The sequence below is a fragment of the Vulpes lagopus genome, chromosome 8, assembly GCF_018345385.1.
Source record: "Vulpes lagopus strain Blue_001 chromosome 8, ASM1834538v1, whole genome shotgun sequence".
In the NCBI taxonomy this organism is placed as follows: Eukaryota; Metazoa; Chordata; class Mammalia; order Carnivora; family Canidae; genus Vulpes; species Vulpes lagopus.
Genome location: NC_054831.1, coordinates 45905851 through 45927806, shown reverse-complemented (window position 1 = coordinate 45927806; position 21956 = coordinate 45905851). Strand labels below are relative to the sequence as shown.

The following is a 21956-nucleotide window of genomic DNA, read 5'->3' as shown; positions in this document are numbered from 1 at the left end:
ATATTTTTAAAACTACACAAACCTAAACAAAATCAAGAGGTCTCTCAAATATCAGTATCAAATGTTTCTTTCTTCATGAATCTAAGATTGAAATTATAATGGCATCTACATGACATTGTTTCTTTTTGTTAATCTGTATACTGTCAATGTTTGCTGTTTCACTTTTGGGTTTTTACATGTTATATGTAAGCCATAAAAGCTCTACATATATTCAGTTCTAATTTTCTTCTTTATTCAATCTCCTCTTTCCCAACATTCTCCCTTTACTGTGCTACAATTTTTAGCAGGAATATTACATAATCAAGTAAGAGAAAACAATACTCAGCAGTCAGAACCAATGAGTGGGACAAAAGGTTCTGGATGCTTCTTTTAAGGAAGCATTTGTTCAAAGAACACAAAATCAGTTACATTGTAGGACCAGGCATAGGTACAACCAGTTAATGAACCAAAATGACAGAAATATAGAAAAAGAGATAATGAAGAAAAATTTCTACAACTGAATGAATCCCCAAGTCTGTTAGAGAATATTCTAGGAAATCCTGCAAAATATAGTGGTTCAAACTGCAAAGGTAATAATTTTGGAAGTCGAACTTCAAAATGTATCTTTATTACATATTCATTATAAAATACAAAATAAACAAATTTGGGCAGTGAAACAGTATACGAATCATAAAATTTATTGACAATTTATTTCACTAATTTCCTATTTTCTCTATCTTGATGGAGATGTTTTGGCTTTAAAATTTGGAAAACTATTTAGTAATATGAATATTTCAAGCCTATAGAAATTTCAATACCTACTTCTAATTTTATATAGAGATCATTTCCAGTGCACAAAATTTTAAAACAATACTATAAAATGAATTTCAATATAATCCTTTAAAATTTCTTGATGATAAATGATTATTTAGAAAACATTAAAATATTTATATAATGAAGAAAAAGTCAGAAGAAAATATTAATTTATTCAGTTTTTAATGAAGGGGGAAAATCCCTCCCTGTTTCGATATCAGAATGAATTTTGAAAATCATAACAAACTTTTGATTCATCTAAATTTGGTGTAAATCACCAGGGAAAATCAGAGATTAAAGAAAAGATATAGGATTAATCTCACAGGATATCTACATTCCTCACATGGCGTCAACTATGTTTCTTCTTGGTTCCATTTCCTTGCTTAGCTGCTCATTTTGTTAAGGCCCTAATAATGATAACCTGTTTGCTTCTCTCCCTCTTGAACTAGCTTGCTTGCCTTTGTCAATTTCTTGAATAAATTCATGCATGAAATCAGATATATATGCCTGTGAGGGGAGAGAGATGTCAGGCGTACAATCTTTTGCTGACAATATTTAAGTTTCAATGCTGCTTTGGGGGTGATGGCATTGACAAAACTATAGTGAGAAAAGGAATCATGTGAGAAAACCTAATTAATAATGCACTAAAGCCAGGGACTAATTTGGAAACACTATTGCACCAAGTGAAAGTCACCTCAACAAAAAAGCCAATTGCTCTGTGGAGAGAATATACTTTTTGGGTTCATGAATTAGTTTCCAATATGGTAGCAGGAACACAGACAATATGCAAAGCAGAGTTCTACATTCTGTCCTATCCGAGTAAGCAGCTATGAAGTCTTTGTTTTTTCATACAGAAGTCAGAGATTTTTAAATATTACAACCAAAAAAGAAAGTTAATATTGACCTATTACATTTTCAACATATAATTAACATTAAATTTCTCTTAAACTTATTATATATTTCAATGTTTTATCTAGAAAAATAGCTGTATCTTTTAAATGTTTACCTAGTAAAGTCAGATGCAAATGCAATTACAGTCCATATGTCTATAAAAAGGTTTTTGATGTTTTTAAGGATTATGAAATTTTTTAAATATCATAAAAATGGTATGTTATTTATATTTTTTTCTATCTAAGGTACCTAAGTTTTAATAAAGAATTCATTAATTTGGAACCCTTTTGGAAACTAAATGTTGGTTTCAAGATTAAATCTCAGAGAACAGGAATGTAAAACTCCCATACATAGTTTATAATAGTATTAAGTTTAGAATATTTCAAGCAATTCACATGAGGTTTGGCATCTCTATTTTTTTCTAAATTTAGATGTAAAACTTTACTTACACAATAACCATGCACTTGAATTTAGAATTTCAAGGGTTACAGAATAAAAACTTTAAGTTTACTATATATTTGAGGAAATAGACAATATATAGAAAGTAAAGTTACTTAAAGCTTTGGCTATCCTTCAACAGTATTCATCAAAATCACCAGAGAAATATTTTCATAAACACACATAGTTGAAACCCAACACTGACAAAAAGAAAAGGGGAAAAGTGGCCTAAGGTGAACATGTCTGGTAAAATCTGTCTACAGCAGAGAACACTGCTGACATGCTCTAGTCAGGTAATTATAAAATACACCACTAGATGGAAGCAAAGTACTTACAGTTGGTGATGTAGCAGCAGAGAGCAAAGGTAAAATTCCTCCACAAGCAATAATGATGTTGTCTACCATTTGGGAAATGAGGTGAATTGTGTTATGTACAAAAATAATATTTTCATTGCTATTGACAAAATCCATTACAGACTTTGTGGAGTGGCTAAAACAGAAAACAAAACACGAACATTTTCTTAGCTCAAGTAGTTAACTTTTTAATGTTTATAAAGTAAAAAATATTGAAGAGCTAGGACAATTTAAAATCAAATTATTAGAAAATAATTTACAATTGAGATATATTACCAAAAACTCAACATTTATCCTTGCAGGCTTTCTTTGAATCCAAGTATATTAAGTCCTATCTGGGTTTCTGCCTTCAGAATACAGTGCATTAACTGGATCCAAAGACAAATTATTAGGTCAATGAATTTAGTTTAAAAAGTTTATATTCACAAAAGCTGGTTATTTTTGTGTTGCAATAAGTTTTCCTTATTTGCCATTCTCATGTAATCTAGAACACCTGGATAGTTAACTCTTAAGTGTACCTTTCAGGCAGTTTCCGTTCATCACCAGGTTGCAGCCCCACCTGAAACCAGCTGTATTGAAAATGCATACTGCTAGTCACAGAAGGGGCATGATAGGGAAATTTAATAAATAAGTGAAAATTCAAGGACTTATTGAATAAAAAACGGAAAAAAGACCTTCAAGGTCAGCAGTACAACTTTTACATACAAAACTTAGATACCCAGAAAAATACACTGCTTTAGTTTGATGTCTGCCAAGAATATAAACTGTTTTCTAATGGGGAAAAAAGAGATTACTCCATAATTAGCTGGATTTTTTTTGTTCAATTTTAATTTCTCAAGTTTGGTCTGTTTTTCAATTTTGAAGTTTCACTGTTTCTCCAACAATCCACAAACAGCTGTAGACATGAAATTGTTGTCCACACATCAAAGTGCTCAACATGGAAAGCTGCCAGTTGGTTTCCATACTGATGCCAACAGCCACTTCTGTAAACCAAAAGGTTCAACTTTACAAAAGACTGAAACAAAAACTCATCATCCTTTTTTACACCAATTCAATACTATCTGGTACGCAGTGGCTACTCCAATGCTGGAAGTAGGACCATTTAACCAATGCTTGTGATAGGTCCAGTCAAGAAGACAGTGAAACCAACTGAGGTGTCATTCACTCTAAGAACTCAGCATTAGTTCACTAGAGGGTATGTGACCACTTTGTTCTGTGTGTGTGTGTGTAATGTTCATGATATGCACAATAAGAAAAAGACCTTCCACCACTTCTTATGATATATCTTACTAATAGCAGAAACAATTAGTCATGCTTCTTTTCATATCTCATGATGGGGGCAAGACGAGAGAACATGCTTGTCTAACACTGGTTAAGGAAAAATGCTTTGAAGACAAAGCATCAGAAACTGAATGGAAGGCCAGATATCTCGTCATCTTCAATCTTCAGCATGATCAATTTTAAGTCAATGATTCTCACTCTTTGCAACTGTAATCTATCATCCATGATATTTTAGATGTCAAGATGTTTGCCCAATCCTTAATAGAGAGCTACCTTTTAAAAAATTAAATTAGGAGCTCCTGGGTGGCTCAGTTGGTTAAGTGTCTGCCTTCCGCTCAGATTATGGTCTTAGGGTCCTGAGAAAGAGCTCCAAGCTGGCTCTCTACTCAGTGGGGAGTCTCCGTCTTCCTCTTCCTCTCCCCCTTTCCTGCTTGTGCATGCACTTGTGTGCTTTCTCTCTCTCTCAAATAAATAAAAATAAAATCTTTTAAAAAATTAAGTAAAATTCTGTTTGGGGAATTTTATGAGAACTCATGAAAGAGAATAGACACACATGGTATCTTGTTTATGTTATGTTTCCATCCTATGTTAAAGAAAGGAAAGTTGAGTATCTCTCATTTGGGGACTACTAATATTGTAATTAGTAAGTTACACTATACACGTCCATTGATAGTCATGTTAACAGTAATATATGTCATTGTATTCCAGTTTCCTTATATAGCATTCCTAGGTAATTTAGCACTTGCAATGGAAACACCATTGTTACCATCATATGAGTAGACTAAGGACAAAACTGATGAAATAAAATAGAAGTAGAAACTTTCTATGGCAGACATTGACTGTTTTCCATTATAGCTATTTCTTCTTCCCTGCTAACACAATCTAGATTTTGTTCTCTTGTTAAACTAGATCAGGTATAGAAAAGTTAGCTTTACCTCAGCTAACTAGGTTATTAACCAGTATTGCTCTACATAGGCCAGTCATAATACCATTCATTCCCTTTTTTGAGGGGCTTCTTATAGAAAAGAAGAAAGAGGTGGAGGGTAAGGAGTAGGAAAGGGAAAAGTAGAGGACCAGAGGAAGAGACAGAAGAGAAGAAAATATGGAGAAGAAAAGAGGAGAAAGAGGAAGAGGGAGAGGGGAAAAAGGGAAGAGGAGGAATGAAGAAAGGGATGAAGGAGGAAGAAGAGTCCCTGCCTTCTACTTTGAGCAAGTTCCCTATGTTGAATTCGTGCTGGGAGCTGAATCAGTCACCTTGAATCTTAGAAGGAAAGTAGGAGAAGCAGGGAAGCTTCCTTGAGTCCATAGAAGACCATGCCACTGATTATTTAAGTCAATGACAGTGGGGTACTCTGTCAAAGCCATCAACCTCCTAATTTATGTACATGCACATACAAATGACGTATTCTCATAATTGCTTAATTTGTTGCATATTTGCTATTAGAAAATTAACTGAAAGTGAAGCAAGGTACTGATTTAATTTATGCAGACTTTGTTTTCCTTAAGTGATGATTTAATTTATATAGACTTTTTTAAGTGATTATCTGTAAACTATTAACTACTTTAAGGGTAAAGGCTCTAAAAATAGATGTCATAAGGTGATTTTAAATTTTATTTTAATACTATATGTTATAATCTTATTACCAAGAATATATTTAATATACAGTATTAACTTTAACAGAAAAAGAATAAAAATGTGGAAACAGCTTTGAACCAAAAATGAACCTTTCTATTGTTGTTAAATCTTTTTTACATATAGAATAGGCAATACCAGACTTCAAAATTTGGCTTTTTAATTGTTTTAAGCCTAAGTTCTTCAATAACTTTTGTTTTGAGCCTTAGACCTATAATATTTGCAAAAGTATTCATGTTTCTATATAAAATTTCAATGTTGGATTATTTTTAATAAATTTAATTGTGAGATTATTCAATGATATAATTCCCTATTGATCAACTGATGTCACTAATTTAAAATACTAATTTTAAGTGGAAATTGCCTTATTTAAGAAAAGAAATATTTCTACCTCCTCCAAACATGTACATCTGTTTCTAATGCAAATAGTAAATCGGTGAGAAGTCGCTGGTGCATTGGAGACCATTTAAACTCAGGAATACGGAACATTGTAGTGCGTGGGCCAGGGCTGAACTGACGTCGCTGTTCCTCAGTCATTGGCATCCCTCGAAATCCTAAATCCACACGGAGATCTCTGTCTTGCTGTGTAATAGACCGACCCTGAACAGCCTAGAGAAAGAAAAGGTGAACTTTGCAGACTGCAAAAGAAATGGTTCATTTCAAAAGGAAACAGCATGCATGTCAAGTGAGGGAGTAAAGCTTTTGCATATGACTTTGATAGGTTAATATATTCTACATATATTAATCATCAGAGGATTCCCTGAACAGAAACCATTTTGAGCTGAAGAGGCTACTGTTCCTACTTTTATTTTGCTATTCCAAAAACTAAGCAAGGTAATCAAACACCTCAGGTCTAAAACCAAAGTTCACATTGAAAACCTAGTCCTCTTTACTCCTGTTTATGGAGTCTTCATATTAGACCACATTTCTTCCTTAGGAAAGGGAATATATAACTTAAATTGAAGTATAATAGGAATATGTCATTAACTATAACTGGAAACACAAGATTAAAAAATATTACTTGAACAGATTCAAGTTAACTCAAAAGTCTATTTCACTCATAATACCTCAATTTAGAAAAATAGTACATTCATGGGACGCCTAGGTGGCTCAGCGGTTAAGCATCTGCGTTTGATTCAGGGCGTGATCCCGGGGTCCTAGGATCTAGTCCTGTATCAGGCTCCCTGCATGCATCCTGCTTCACCCTCTGCCTGTGTGTCTGTCTCTCTGTGTCTCTCATGAATAAATAAATATTAATAAATAAATATTATAATAATAATAAATATTTTTTAAAAAAGAAAGAAAAATAGTACATTTATTTGATAAGTTAGAAAACCAGAAAAAATGCCTACAAACTCTGAGTGAAAACCAGGCAAGCACAGTGATTATTTTGTTCAATAAACAATGCACCATGCTTTTATTTCTTTTAGGTCTTTACCTGACTCACTATCTCTACTCCCTTCAATGGCACAATTGCCACAAAAATGGAAACTGGTAGTTAATAGAGAAAAAAAAAATACCCTTGCCACACACAAAATAATTTTTATATTTTTTGTTTGTGTTTTTATCTTCCACACACAGAATACATTATTAATAGTTATTAGAGTACAAAGACACTAGAAAGGTATGGTTTACTCTTGATAGTATAACTGTAATGGAAACATGTTAATTTTATCTTTGTTGACATTGAGAAGTGAGTGGAAAACCCAGAGAACAACCAAAAAAACTGAATCATTAAGGATAAAAGTATTTTTCAAGTCTTAACCATCAGGTAATTTAGCCTACAAAATAAGTAAGTAGTCTTAAAATTGAAAGCTCCATAATAAAAATTCGTATCAGAAAACAACATCTCTTTTTAGCTTTATTCTGGTGAGGCCAGAACTGCAGCACTAATGTTTCCTTACCACCAGGCCTAAGAATCCTTAATTTTCTCATAACAGATTCCTACCCGTGTAATTGTAAAGAAAATTCTCATTTCTAATGTTCTCAGCCATATTACCTACCTCACAGGATGGTTGTGAGGATTAAATCTGAAAACATATAGCACAGTGCCTGGAACATAGTAGGCACTTGATAAATAACAGTTCCTCTTCCCCTTCCCCTTCCCCTTCACTTCATTTATCAGTTCAATCTGGGCTCCAAGTCCTCTTTCCTATAATCCACAGAACAAGGTTGGGCCTGAAGCTTAAAAGGTTAAAATTAATCAATTATTCAGAATAAAGCTCTTGAGTACAAAATGTACAAATTTAGACAAAGAGTCACAAGCTATTAAAATGGGTAAAGAGCCCTTACAGGTCCTATTTTCAACTAGTATAACCTCTTGTATTGTATAAGGAAATTCAGGCCCAGAGAGGTTCAACAAAGTTACACAGACAAAATGTGGCAGAGTTGGAAATGCAATTCAGATATTTGAAATGTCTTTTATGTATGCTACCACATTATTTGATTCTATAAATCACTATAATACCATAATTAAGTATAAACATGGTGTAACTGGTAGAAATTACTCTTTCTGCTGTAGTGCTAACAACTCAGTATCTGTTGAATTCATTTTAGAACTCATATAGGACAACTTACTTGTGTTGTAGCAGTGGTCTGGATTTTTCGAATTTCCTTTCCTGATTCTTTGCCATCGTCAGATCTCTCAGTATCTGAAATTATACTTCCTGCATCAATATTTGGCACAGTTTTGCTTCCAGATGACTCAGTTTCCAGAGTTGTAGCAGTCATTTCAGCATACTCTAACCCTTTAGAGGATGATGCTAAGTCTCTTTCAGAAATACTGCTCATTCCATCTGAAGTTGTATGGATTTTGAATTCTTTTTCTTCTATTATACTTGAGGCACAGCCTAAGTCTACACTACTGGTCATGTGAGCAAGTAATCCAAGATCATCATTAACACCAAGATGTACTTGTGTGTCCTGGATATTTGGAATAATATGATTGCTAGAAAGTTCAGGAAGAAGTTTCTCCTCCTGCTTGGGTATTTTATCAAAGAGAAATGATGTACTACTATTAGGAAGTTCATCTTTCTCATCTGCTAATGTTATCAATGGACCATTATCCTTTTCTTCATTTTTTTTAATGATACCAACACTTCCGTGTACATTGTTCTGGAGTTTCTCAACAGCAGCACTATATACGTTGTCCAACAAAGATTCCACCTCCACAAGGGCACCATTTTCTCCACCTACTAAAGTCTCTGGTGATAAATCCATATCATCAAGTTTTACTTCTGTGGCTTCTACTTTTTCTGCTTTTATATCAACTAGAAGATCATGTACTTCCACATGTACACCACTTCCCGGTCTGTCTGAATTTCCAAGAATATCATCTGACACTTTTGTTGACATGAGCAAGTCTCTAGTATCTGTGCTGACAGGGTAATCTGTCTCACTTTCTGGGCTCTGGCTTTGTGAAAGGTCTTCTATCTCTCGAATTTCCAATCCACCTTTTGCTCCTGTAGTCTGTGACGAAAGACCAGAGATGGTGCTCACATTCCCTTTTTTTCCCTTTTTAATGTTTTCCTCCTCCTGTCTCTGATATTCTTCATACATTTTTGCTAGGTATTCCTTATGTGCTTCATAAGTGACCTTAGAAACAAGCAAAGAAAACATTAAGGCATTTTATATACATACTGAAAAGAAGAAAATCCAAATAAAGTTCTGTATAATAGTAAAATTGAAGTCAAAAAAATTTGAGATTTCAAATGTAGCACATATTAAGATAAGTTCCACTAAATAACTGGAGATAATTATCAAAAAAGTTAGATATGATTTATTATATAACTTCTCCCAAAACACAGTCAAGTAAACTAGAAACATTAAGGTTTTAAGTACATTAAGCTTTTCTCTCAGATTAAGTATTTCAATGTTACTCTAACCTAATATGCCAGTTGAAATCCTGCATATTTGACTTCAGCTACCACAGAAAATTGGCTAATAATATATAATATCCAAATTACTATTGCTATATCAGTTTTCGCCATCTACTCACATGTGTGCCTACTACCAACAACTAAGATTGTTTAAAAATAACATATATCTATAAATATATGCATTTTTAAATTGTTATAACATCACAATTTTATCTTTATATAGGCTACTTTAATAGGTTACTTTATAAGTAACCAATTACTTTACAAGAATAAAGAATAAGAATGGTTAAGAATATTTTTTTAAAAAAATGCAGTTTTTACTTAGAAAATACTATTTTAAAATTTGTTAATATAATGATAAAAGGTGCCAATTATGTTGTAAAATATAAGTTTTAACAGTAATAAAAATCTTTCCTTATAGGCACATATGATATTAACTTATACTTAAATGATAACAATATTTTAGATTAAGAGGGATCTTTCTTTGGAGATTATCTTGACCCAAAACTCCTTTATTTTACAGAAGAGGAAATCAAGTCTCAAAAGTGGGGGCTGACAAACTGTAGTCCATGAACCAAATATGCTTATCACTTGTTTTAGTAAAGTTTTATGAGAACACAGCCATGTTTAATTTTTTACATACTGCCTATGGCTATTTTCACACTACATGGCAGGGTTAAACAGTAGCTTCAGAGGCTATATAGCCCCCCAAACCTAAGATATTTACTATCTGTAATGTCTTAAAAACATTTAAAAAAACCATTTTTCTAACCTCTGCACAAAAAGACTAAATGAATTTCCTAAAGTCACAAAACTTAATTATGGCATAGACTGGAGTAAAAGCCAAACTTCTGACACCCATGCTTTTCCTATGACACCACATGAGAAATCTTAACCGTGATTTCTCAAAATCTAATGTGTACATAACTCTTCATTTTAACCCACTAGTTTCCCTTACCAAGATCAGATAGATAGATAGATTCTTTAGAACTAAAAAGAAAAGATAATGCTGTTAAAAATACCATTAAAACACTTACTTATGATTCACTTGGAAATAAAAGCAACTTCTGACTACTTTTTAAAAGTCTTAAAACATATTTCAGAATGTATTTCATGAAATATTCTTTTAAGAACTAGAAGGTATATTTTAGGTAAAAGAGCTATTGGCTTAGACTTAAGCTATAAATATGTGTGGTGTCACTTCGAGGTCTAAAATTCCTAACTCATAAACCTGGAATTTCAATTAAATGATTTATAAAATATTTTATGCTCTAACAGTTTATGAACACAGAGGAAATATAACCAAAAACAAAAAGAGAGAAAGGTGGGATAAAGGAATGGCCATAATGTAAAATGGCCACAAGATGGCACCAGATGTGTGTTTACAACCATTCACTCCACAGCTATAACCCTGATGATATAAAATGCTAAATCTCTTTTTACCTTGGAATGAGCTATTGAGAGTGTATCCACCCAGACTCTCCATCCTCCCCATTCATATTTTATTGCATGATACAACAGAATCCGGAAGATATTGTAGACCATCTCGGTAATTTTCTGTTCCTCAGAATTTTTAGGATTGATATAGCCAAGAGAAAACATCCAATCTTGCCACACTGAACACTGCAATAAGCATCTAGTGGGAAAAAAACTCATTAAAAATACCTAATTTATATTAGTATTTACTATTTGGAAATTTAGATAAAGAATAGAAAATATGATCTGACCTAGATAAAGCAAGGTGCACTTTCATTCTGCACATTCTATATTCTATACCTGGAATGATTTCCTCCCATTTTTCTACCTGGAAAAATCCAAATTATCATTTCAAATTGGTTTCCTAACTCTCCCAGTCAGATTTAGCTACTGTTTCTCTACTCCTTCATCACATGTAGCACTCACAATGCACTTACTACATTATATATTAATCAGAGTTTTATGGTTATCTTCTCCACTAAATTGTACCAAGACTGTATGCTAAGACAACTTGTGTAGCACAGTGCTTTATACATACCAGATACAAAATAAATATTTCTGAAATTAAACTCAGGAAGCAACGATGGCAGTAGACTTTACCTCCTGTCTTAGCTAACTAGCTCAAAAATGCATGACAGCAATCAGTTATCAGACAAAAATTTAGAGAAGCATAGATGAATATGAGGAAATCCAACATGATTACAACAGATGGGTGTCACCAAAAGGAATGATGCATTTTAAATAAGGGTCTGTGAATATATATATTCACAGATACAATTAAAATGTAATAGCCACATAATCAAATAAAAACATAAAAATAAATACAAATATAATGAATGTAGATTATATCAAAGAAACATAAAATGCCTTTTTTGATAGTTACCATTACTTAGCAATATGGGAAAGATTTGAAAAATTTTTTTAAAGAGATTGAAATAAAGAAGAGAATTATACAATAAAGTTTTGTTATAGTATTGAAACTGCTTACCTTCTATTTTCACGGCTGTTACTGAAAAGTTTTATCATGTCAGATAAAAATAAACGACGAACTTCCATCAGTTCTGCACTTGGTGTAGAATTTTTTAACAAAGTTGCCACCACCTTAAGAATCACTGTAAATGAATTTTAAAAAAGGTCAAGATTTAGAACTACAATGTATTTTCCACTCAAGTTTTACTCATTTTCATCTTAGCTTTAGGGGTAGATGAGTTTTATAGGTATCATGAACTATGGTAATCATCATAATGATTAAGGTGGTTATGAAAAGTTTTGTTTTAGTTTTCCAAGTTACCACATTATGACTGCATTACAATGAAGAACTGCTGTTTAGCTATCTAGTATCAAAAAACTAAGAAATAACAAGATTGGTGAGGATGAGGAAAAAGGGAACTCTCATGCACTGTTGGTGAGAATGTAGTTTGGTGCAGTCACTGTGGAAAACAGTATGAAGGTCCTCAAAAAATTAAAAATAGAATATCCTTATGATCCAATAACACCACTACTGGGTACTGACCCAAAGAAAATTAAAACACTAATTCTAAAAGATAAATGCACCTCTATGTTCACTGCAACATTATTTGTAATAGTCAAGATATGGAACCACCCTAAGTGTCCATAGGTGGATAAATAAAGATGTACTATATATACACAATTGAATACTACTCGGTCATAAAAAAGAATGAGACCTTGTCTTTTGCAACATGGATGGACCTAGAGGGTACTATGCTAACTGGAAAAAGTCAAATACCGTATGATTTCACTTACATGTGGAATCTAAAAAACAAAACAAACAGAAATAGATTCCTAAATACAGAAAACAAATTGGCAGTTGTCAGATAAGAGTGGGGTAGGGAGATGGGTGAATGAGATAGATGAAAGGAATTAAGGGTAGCATACTTCCAGTAACAAAATAAGTAAGTCACACAAATGAAAAGTACAACATAGAGAATATATATATATAAACCCTGCTGTTTGCTCACTTGGATTCTGAATTTTCACTGTAGAATCTGGCTCTGGATGTGGTTTGTGTACAACTTGAGTACATACTTGCTCTGTCAAGATCTGAAAGATGAAAAATTTGAATTTCATTTAGAAAACAATTTAAATCATAATTTCAAAGTATACAAAGAATCTACAAAAAATGTCAATTCTGTCAAAAATCAAATGAAACCCTCTTCCAAAGGGTCATTCAATCATTCCACATACTTCTAAATTTTTCAACTCTCTAGTTTTAAAATTTTATTATGGATAAAGACAAAAAAAGAACTAATATCTACAGTAGGAAAGATTAATTAGGAAATCCAAAAATTTATTCTGCTTGAAATACTTTCACAGTGTGTATATCCTTAATATACTTGTGTTGTATATTGTAAACATTTGACTCTTTATGTCATCATTAATTTAAAAAACTTAGAAAAAAGAAAATAAAAATATGTCTAAGCCTGGGTGCCAACTTCAAAATGAAGTGTGATAAGGGAAAAATCTTTATTAAAATTGTAGTCTATTGTCATCTATCCATGAATTTTTCTATAAACTTTTTTCCAATAACAAAAAAGGACAAAATGTTGGCCAAATGAAAATCAAAATTCCAAAACATTTTCTAATTTTTCCACTAAAATGCAGTGTCTATGAGTGCTGGATTCTTAACATATCTTTTTCACTGTTATATTCCTAGCAATTAGCACAGTGCCTGACACACCGCCAGTACTCAAACATTTGTGAAATTTAAGAATGGATAACTGAATTATATTTAAAGAATGGATATGTGACTGTTCACTGTTTTCTAGTCTTCATCCTGCGGATACCTCTATTCTTGCATATACAAATAATCTAATGAGACTATCCCTAACAAAGATATAATTTTATAATAGTGATTTAACTTCTTGTTTAACTTAACATGCTAATAAATTCTGAATGAAACTTTTAGTTCAACTTAGGTTAGTAAAGTACAAAAACTATGGAGAAACCATAAAAGTTAGTTGAGAGTCTAGCTGTACATAGCTATTTTTCAAAAGTTGGGGATGGAGAAAGTAAATTAGGCATAAGCCAGAGACGATCCCATCTGATTAGAAAAAAAAATCATGACATTCAGCAGTGGCATTTGTCTGACCCACTATCACCCTCATTGAAGAAGAAGAAAAAGAAAACAGGAAACTGATTTACTGTACATTAGGAATGTTTATCAAAAAAGTACTGACTTGAAATAAAAACCTAACTATTACTTAAAATGATAAACATAGGGCATAAGAACCTCTCTGCTTCACTCTTATATGTTTAGACTAAACATTTTGTTGTTAAAACTATAGAGTCCTTCAGAATTTTCTGAACACAGTACTATAGACATTCACTATTAATCAGATTGAGTTGAGACATGGGACAGAAATTTCTTTGAAAACTCAAAGCATTTAAAAATGCCAGAGAATATTCAGTGGTTGGTATATGCTTACAAGAAGTTTTCACACTGATGTGCCCAAAAAAGCCCTGATGTGGACTTACAGCCCACTGGACAAAATCCCTAAAATTCTATTTACAAAGAGATTCAAAATAACTATAGACAAGCTTGGAAAAGACCAGGCCACACTCCTCCATGATAGAGAATAGTCAAAACTTCCTTACCCTAAAAAGAAGAAACCTCATTACATAGACAACAAAACTTATCTCAAAGAATCTACAATTTAATATTGTCCTTTTTAAGTCCCTACTTGATCTTCTAAAGATAGGATAGTAATTGCCTTGCCTATTTAATAAAATTGCTATGAAGACCAAAAGGCTCTATATGTGAAAGTGTTTTTAAAGCTCTCACATATTCAAATATGAGGGTTTTTTTAATTACAAAAACATATTCAGAAACTCAATCCAGCATGCATTAAAGAGCCACTTATGTGCCCACACTGTTACATGATTGGAAAGGAAAACATAGTTGCTAGGTGGAACTATATTTTAAGACTCTATTAATTAATACTCCAGAGACAGGCATAAATGCATGCTCCTGTTAAATAATAAAACATGGTATACTGTCAATAAAACCTATGTGAGTTTTTAAAAGGGAGAGGGAAATAATGACATATAAATAAGAAGAGATGAATACAGATGTAAACATCTTAATGAAAAGCTTTGATTCAAGATGGGCCATGAAGGTTTGACTGGTATTGATTAGAGATATGCATAGGAAGTAACCCCAGCCTCTACAAAAACAAAATAGTACAAAAGGTTTAGAACCACATATGAACATGAAATCCAAAATTACTGAACCAGTAGAACACATCTCAATTCACACTAGCCACATTTTAAGTGTTCCAATAGCCATCTTCACAAATTTTATACATTGTCTGCTATATACTGCCAAAAGATCTAACTTACTTTGTCCTTTAATATTGTTTGTTCTCTTATAAGCATTTTCAGATTTAGAATTTTAAAGATCACAATGACATAGAACCCATCTTAACTGGCTGGTTTTTTGCAAAAACCTCACATTCTAAAACATTATTGAAACCATAAGTTTGACATAGTTTTTTTTATTATTTCTGTACTTAATTTTATACTTTCCTACAGTTGTTGCGATATTTATTTTGACACTGTTTGAATTTAAGGTTATTTATCAAACCAAAATAGAAAATTAAGGTACAAAGAGCTTTCAAACTGAAGATTATCAACCAAGTGATTCTCACCAGGGGTGCAGGCCCTGATTGATGCTCATAAGGGGAAACAAACTCACACTGCAGGTTCTGAGGCTGTTTTCTTTTTATTTTTTTATTATTTTTTTTTTCTGTTTTCTTTTATTTTTTTATTATTTTTTTTTTCTGTTTTCTTTTTATAGTTAACTTCACTTACTATGTTAATGAGAATTAAATTCGAACCTATCACATAAGTGTTAATTTTCTGCAACTAGATGCTACCATCCAAAATGGTGCAATCTTTTAACTTTGGTGATCTAGAATTAGTCATCCACCATCCTGTCTGATAATATAATTTGGTCTGTTAGTATTAAAGTTTATGCTGAAGATCCTTTCTTCTTTTTTATGGGATCAACTGTGCTACCCAATCATATCGTAACCATCTTTCTTTTATGACTTTTTGTATAATTATGTTAATTTTTCTTTTCAGAGTATTATATTTAATCCAGTCCATCTTTCCAATTAACCATGATTATTATTATTCTACTTTAAAAGCATATATTATTGCCAAATTGGTCAGAGACCTTGCAAGTTAGTTCCTTCATCTGCAACACCCAACATCGAGTATCAGGAGATGCAAACTTATCCAGACTTTCTCCAACTAAGACATGGAATCGGCAACAGCTTGGCTTTGTAGAGTATCATTAGAGACTAAAATCTGGATACTAAGAGAGTGCATATGAGTATAGATGGTAGGTAAAAATGATACTGCACTTGCTTTTGAGCCACTTTTCAGGAAGATTCACAGAAATAAATATATATGTATATATACATAGAACATTTTCTTAAAGGTTAAGAGTACAAAATGATTTTTCAAATTCAATGTATTACATTGTTATGCTACGTTCTTATTTTAATAGAAGGTTTCACTGAATACAAAGATATTCTACTCTATTGAGACTAATTGTTTTGACAAGCGGAGGGTCAGAAATATAAACTAAAAATTATTTTAATAAAACATGTATAGGCATCATCAACCAGATGGACTAGTCTAAGAAAACCAAGATAGAAACGTAAATAGATAGAGCTCTAATCTAATACTGTAGCAAGGTTTTGATTTAGAGGACTTTAATATTATCCATTAAGGTAGATACGGACATTTTTTTGCCTTTATGCACAGACACTATGGAATCTGCTTATTTTACAACCGTTAATTAGTCATAAGTTACCAAGCAAATTGTTTAACTTGTGATTCTCAGGTTGTCTGTTTAACAAGACAACAATAAGAACAAAAAACCAGTTTCAGAGAGATGTTGTAAGGATCTGAGATAACGTATATAAAGTATTTATTCCAAAGTGACTGTCACAGGAAATATACCCCCCCCCAAATAGTTACTGTTATTAGGGAAATACAATACCAGAATCAAGGCCTATAGGGTAGGCCTTTCTATTCAGTTCTCTTTATAGATGTAAACATTTTTGTTTATAAATATTAAAACAATACTAAAAAAACTTTTGCTCACAAAAGTTGTGTTCTGGAGTATGAACTTAAAATTCATGTAATCAGAGAATGGCTGACATAAAGTTGCAATATTAAGCTTAGAAATGAAAGAAATAGTAGCCAAAAGAGTTTTTTAATTTATCTAAAAGGCAGCCACTCTTAAATTTACTGAGGATAATATAAAACAGAAAAAAGATGAAATAAAACAGCTAAAAGTTATGTTACAGATCTGGGGTCAAAATATTATTCGGGATAACATCTGTTTCTGTAATCAGATACAAATAAAACAGATACATGGGCAGCCCCCATGGCCCAGCGGTTTAGCGCCGCCTTTAGCCCAGGGCCTGATCCTGGAGACCCGGGATCGAGTCCCACATCGGGCTCCCTGCATGGAGCCTGTTTCTCCCTCTGCCTGTGTCTCTGCCTCTCTCTCTCTCTCTCTCTCTCTCTCTCTCTCTCTCTCATGAATAGATAAATAAAATTTTTATTAAAAAACAGATACAATACAGTTACATTGCACAGCACACCCATTTGGTTCATATTGTCTATGGCTGCTTCTGAGCCACAAATGCAGAGTTGAGTAGTTCCATAGGCATCACATAGCCTGCTGCTACAGACTGAATGTTTGTGTCCCCACAACTTCCTATGATGAAAACAAATCCCCAGTGTGATGGTATTAGGAGATGTGGGGCCTTTTAGGAGGTGTTTAGGGCTCCAGAGCCCTCATGAAAGGGATTAGTATAAGAAACTGAAAACATCCCTTGACACTTATGCCATGTGAGGACATAGTGAAAAGATGGTTTATGAAGCATGGAGTGAGTCCTCACCAGACACCAAATCTGCCACTGCCTTGCTATTGGACTTTCTAGCCTCTAGAACTGTGACATAAAAATTTCTGCTGTTTATAAGCCACTCAGAATACATAGTATTCTGTGTTAGCCCTGACAAATTAAGATTACCACAAAGTTTAAAATATGTATTATCTGGCCCTTTACCAGAAAAGTTTGCCTTCCCTGGCTATGATGAACATTTTATAATAAAAATATCTGCAGTATACTGTTAAGTGAAAAAAGGGTAACATAAAACTATGTTGAGTATATTTCATAAGAACTCTTTGTATGTATGTCTGTACATGTATATGAGTTGAGAAAAAAACTTTTAAAGATTTATTTATTCATGAGAGACACAGAGAGAAGGCAGGGACACAGGCAGAGGGAGAAGCAGACTTCCCTCTGAGAGCCCAATGTGGGACTCAAACGTGGAACTCAAGGATCACGTCCTGAGGCGAAGGCAGATGCTCAGCCACTGAGCCACCCAGGCATCTTGAGAAAAAAAAACTTTAAACATATTTTTCAGTATTAATTGGGACATTATAAGTAAATTTTATTTTGGTGCTTTTCTGTATTTTCCAAATTTCTATAATGAACGCATATTAATTCTGTTATCAGATTAAGATATAATTTTTAATAAAACAACAAGAGGGGACAGACATTTCTCTATGCTGCAGCATGGAAAGAAATTTCATCTTTGCCACAGAATTTTTTTTTTTTTTTTTTTTTTGCCACAGAATTTTTACAGAAAGGTCAGACAGTAAATATTTTAGGATTTGTGGGTCATATGTTCTCTCTCTAAAAACTCAATTCGGTCTTTACAGCATGAAGTCACTCACAGACTAACCTTAAATAAGTATAACCATGATCCAATAAAACTTTATTTACAAATATCAAAATTTGAATTTCATAAAATTACATATCATAAAATACTTATTTTTTATTCCTATCATTTAAAAATGTAAAAACTATCCTCTGCTTGTGAGCCATGCAAAAACAGAAATGAGATATATCCAGCCTGTGACTTAGATGAAAAAAAAATCTAATATTAGAGGACTCTGAATGTATCTCATGTTAATTTAAAATTGTAGTACAATCTCATTCAGAATTTCAGCATCTGCCCTCCTCAAGGTCTCTCATTTCTTTTTTTTATTTTTGTGAAGAAATTTGCAATGATGGTATTTTATATTTTCTGACCACTGTTTTCCTAAGTTAAGGATATTATTCTAAGTGTTTAACCTATTGGTACCAATGTATAATAGTGTCCTCTTATAAAAGACAAAATGTTTTGCCATCTAAATCTGTAACAAAATATTTCACATCCTTACATTTTAAAAGTGTGATATCTGAAGTCTATTTTTCTTATTTTGACATGATGGGTATGAACTGGTATTTTTTAAAAAGTTAGGTTCAAAATACATATGGTTTGTGAAACACTATCAAATTATTGCACACTGTGATCTGTAGTGCACAGAGCAGCATGCAAAGTGATGATGAGAGCATGACAAATAATATCTGTTGCAACTACTCTGCCACTATGACACAAAAGCAATCATAAGTAGTATGCACAGGAATGAGCAAAGCTGTGTTCCAACAAGGACACTGAAATTAAATTTCATGTAATTTTTATATGTCATATTTTATTTTTCTTTTGATTATTTTCAACATTTAAAAATATAAAAACTATCCTTGGCTCCTTGCCATACAAAGACAAGCGTTAGTAGTTTGCTAATCCCTGCATCAGAGAAAGGAACTAGGACCACAGAAGATCAGTTGCAGAATAGTAGAATCAAGGTTTTAAGTTAACAATGGTAGTATCACTAATATTTTACCAGTACTTAAAAATAAAAATAGCTACTTTAGGAGGTAGTACATGCAATTCATAGAAAATACTGAGCCCAAGCTATATGACCATTTGTTAGAAATGGTGAGAAAAGGATTTCTGAATTCAAATGATGAGATCTAAGGCTTCTTTCAGATAGTTCTTTTACAAAATTTTAGCTACAATCTATCCTATTAACTCTAGGTTAATATTGCAATTGCAACGAAGACAGAGATAGAGTCAACGAAGGGGGGATGTAGAGAGTGAATGGATAATACATAATGGATGTGGTTCATCCGAAAAAAAAAAAAAAACTCTACACAAAGCCAATCAGCCAACCTGTACTCAGAGAAAAGTCCTTGGACAAATGCAAAAAGATTAGCAAATAAATATACACGCATTGTTTTCAAATGAATTTTTAAAATTTAAGTATTCATTTAAAAATGATTACTAGCTTTTTGATTAATTGACCAATTATTGAACCCAATTATATAGAAGGTTCCCATTAAATACATTTTAAATTGTCATTACACATTTTTTAAAATTTTTACCTCATAAAGTGTGTTGTATGTGGTGACAGTCACAGTGTTTGTATGCAACATCAGCCTTTCTCCAAGAAGAGTGAAAAGACTATGAGTATGCATAATTTCCACTTTTCTCCTGGAAAAGAAGGGGGGAAAAACAAAATACTATGAAATACATTGGATTTTCTAATCTCATGACTTTGGAATAAGAAAGTACAATCTATTAAACAGATACAGAATCATATAGGTAATTATGTTTACTAACTTCCAACTGCAAAAAAAAAAAAAAATAACAGTTTATAGCAGTTATCTTCTAAAGATCCAAAAATACTATTTAAACACTTCTTAAAAAAAAACACTTCTTAAATAAATGTGAAATATACAAATTATAAATTATATTAATAATCACAGCGATTATTTTCAAATTTCTAATTAACTATTTAGGAGTTATTTTTATTAGGTTAAAACTATTGGCTTCCCCTAACAAAGACCACAGAATTTTTAAATCTATTTTTAAGCCTATAAAATAATTTATGCTAAACTTTATTATCAAGAATTTAAAATTACAGCTAAAAGTGAGTACTCTAGTTTTATGTTGGGATTACACAGCAAAATAATTCAACAGAAGTAAACAGGACTCATTATTGCTTTGTATTTGTGGTCTGCCATTGGATTTAAAACCAAACAAAGGGAAAAAAAAAAGCACCAAAAAACTTAGTTACTTACTACTGGCTCATTTGTGTCTTCCCCTTCTCCCACCACCAAATCTATAAATAGGACAGAAGGCTCTACTCAAGGCTTTCTGCAACACTTGGCTCTATGCTCAGAGAATTGTTATATGCCTCTCATTAGTGTCACTGTCTTTGAATTCAAAATCTGATCTTCTTAGCTCTCAACCCTGATTTTCTATTATTTCCTGTTCAGATCTGGTAACTATGATATAAACTAATTCTTATTCCTTTCTTCAGGAATCCACAGCTATACTATGAATTCTAGCCTTTCTTACAGCCCGATTTGGCCACTAAACTTAAGAGTTTTAGCAAGTGGAATGTGAGCAGGAAGTCATGAACCATTTTTAGACCTAGTCAATAGAACAGCGCTCATGCATGTCTTCCATGCTCTTTTCCCAAGGCAGAAAACAGGAACTACATGGTGAAGACAGTGAGGCACAAGATGGAAGTAGCAGCCTGGATCTCTAAATCACAGCTTACAGGAAAACTGTCTGTTAAGGAACACTCATTTGGATTTTTAGTGAATAAGAAAGAAACTACTAGTCTCATAAGTAACTAAAATTTCATTGTTTGTCTGTTACAGCAGCCATTGTTACCTTAATACAGATATCAAATAATGAACCATTATCTGGATACCATTCACCTGGAAATACTCTCTACTAACATCACTCTCCAAGTTCCAAACTGCACAACAAAAGACAGGGCAGCTGTCTCCCCTTACCTAATCCTCAGTCCAGGGAAGGAAACAGCAAAATAATGTAAACCCAAAGCTCAGGCTTTATCTTGTGGCTGTGTTTGCCAAATACTTAAAAAACATGATTGAAAAAGGTCAACTGGTCTTTAAAAAAAATCAGGACTGATGAATATTATGGGATTATACAGGGGAAGGCTATAAGTCTCTTCCAATTCAAGCTACACCCAAGGCAAGGAGGACTGAAATTTTCATTTGCTCCTAATGAAGAAAGAAAGAAAGAAAAAAAAAAGCCAATGTGTATTCCTTAATATATCTCTCTGATACATAAAGCTGGTAAAAGTTATCCAAATTAGGCTATCTGGAATAGCCTAATTAGGAATTTACAGTAAACTCTTATTTGCACCAGTACAAATTCAGCTACTAAAGAAATAAATGCCTTCCTGATTACCTCCTAGGATGTAAATGTTTACAGCACAGCTATATTCTAGGCTTCTGGGGG

General features: G+C 32.7%; 1 protein-coding gene across 9 annotated transcripts in view; it reads right to left on the bottom strand.

Moving 5' to 3' along the window:
• Positions 1 to 21956, bottom strand: part of NBEA (neurobeachin) — a 664605-nt gene that overhangs the window by 470146 nt on the left and 172503 nt on the right. For all 9 annotated transcript variants that reach the window (XM_041767622.1, XM_041767623.1, XM_041767626.1 and 6 more), the window contains 7 exons: positions 20060 to 20168; positions 12722 to 12803; positions 11731 to 11854; positions 10710 to 10902; positions 7966 to 8982; positions 5780 to 5997; positions 2457 to 2610 (listed from right to left, as the gene is read on the bottom strand). In XM_041767622.1, coding sequence (XP_041623556.1) covers positions 2457 to 2610; positions 5780 to 5997; positions 7966 to 8982; positions 10710 to 10902; positions 11731 to 11854; positions 12722 to 12803; positions 20060 to 20168 — 1897 coding nt within the window. The remainder of the gene's footprint in view (positions 1 to 2456; positions 2611 to 5779; positions 5998 to 7965; positions 8983 to 10709; positions 10903 to 11730; positions 11855 to 12721; positions 12804 to 20059; positions 20169 to 21956) is intronic.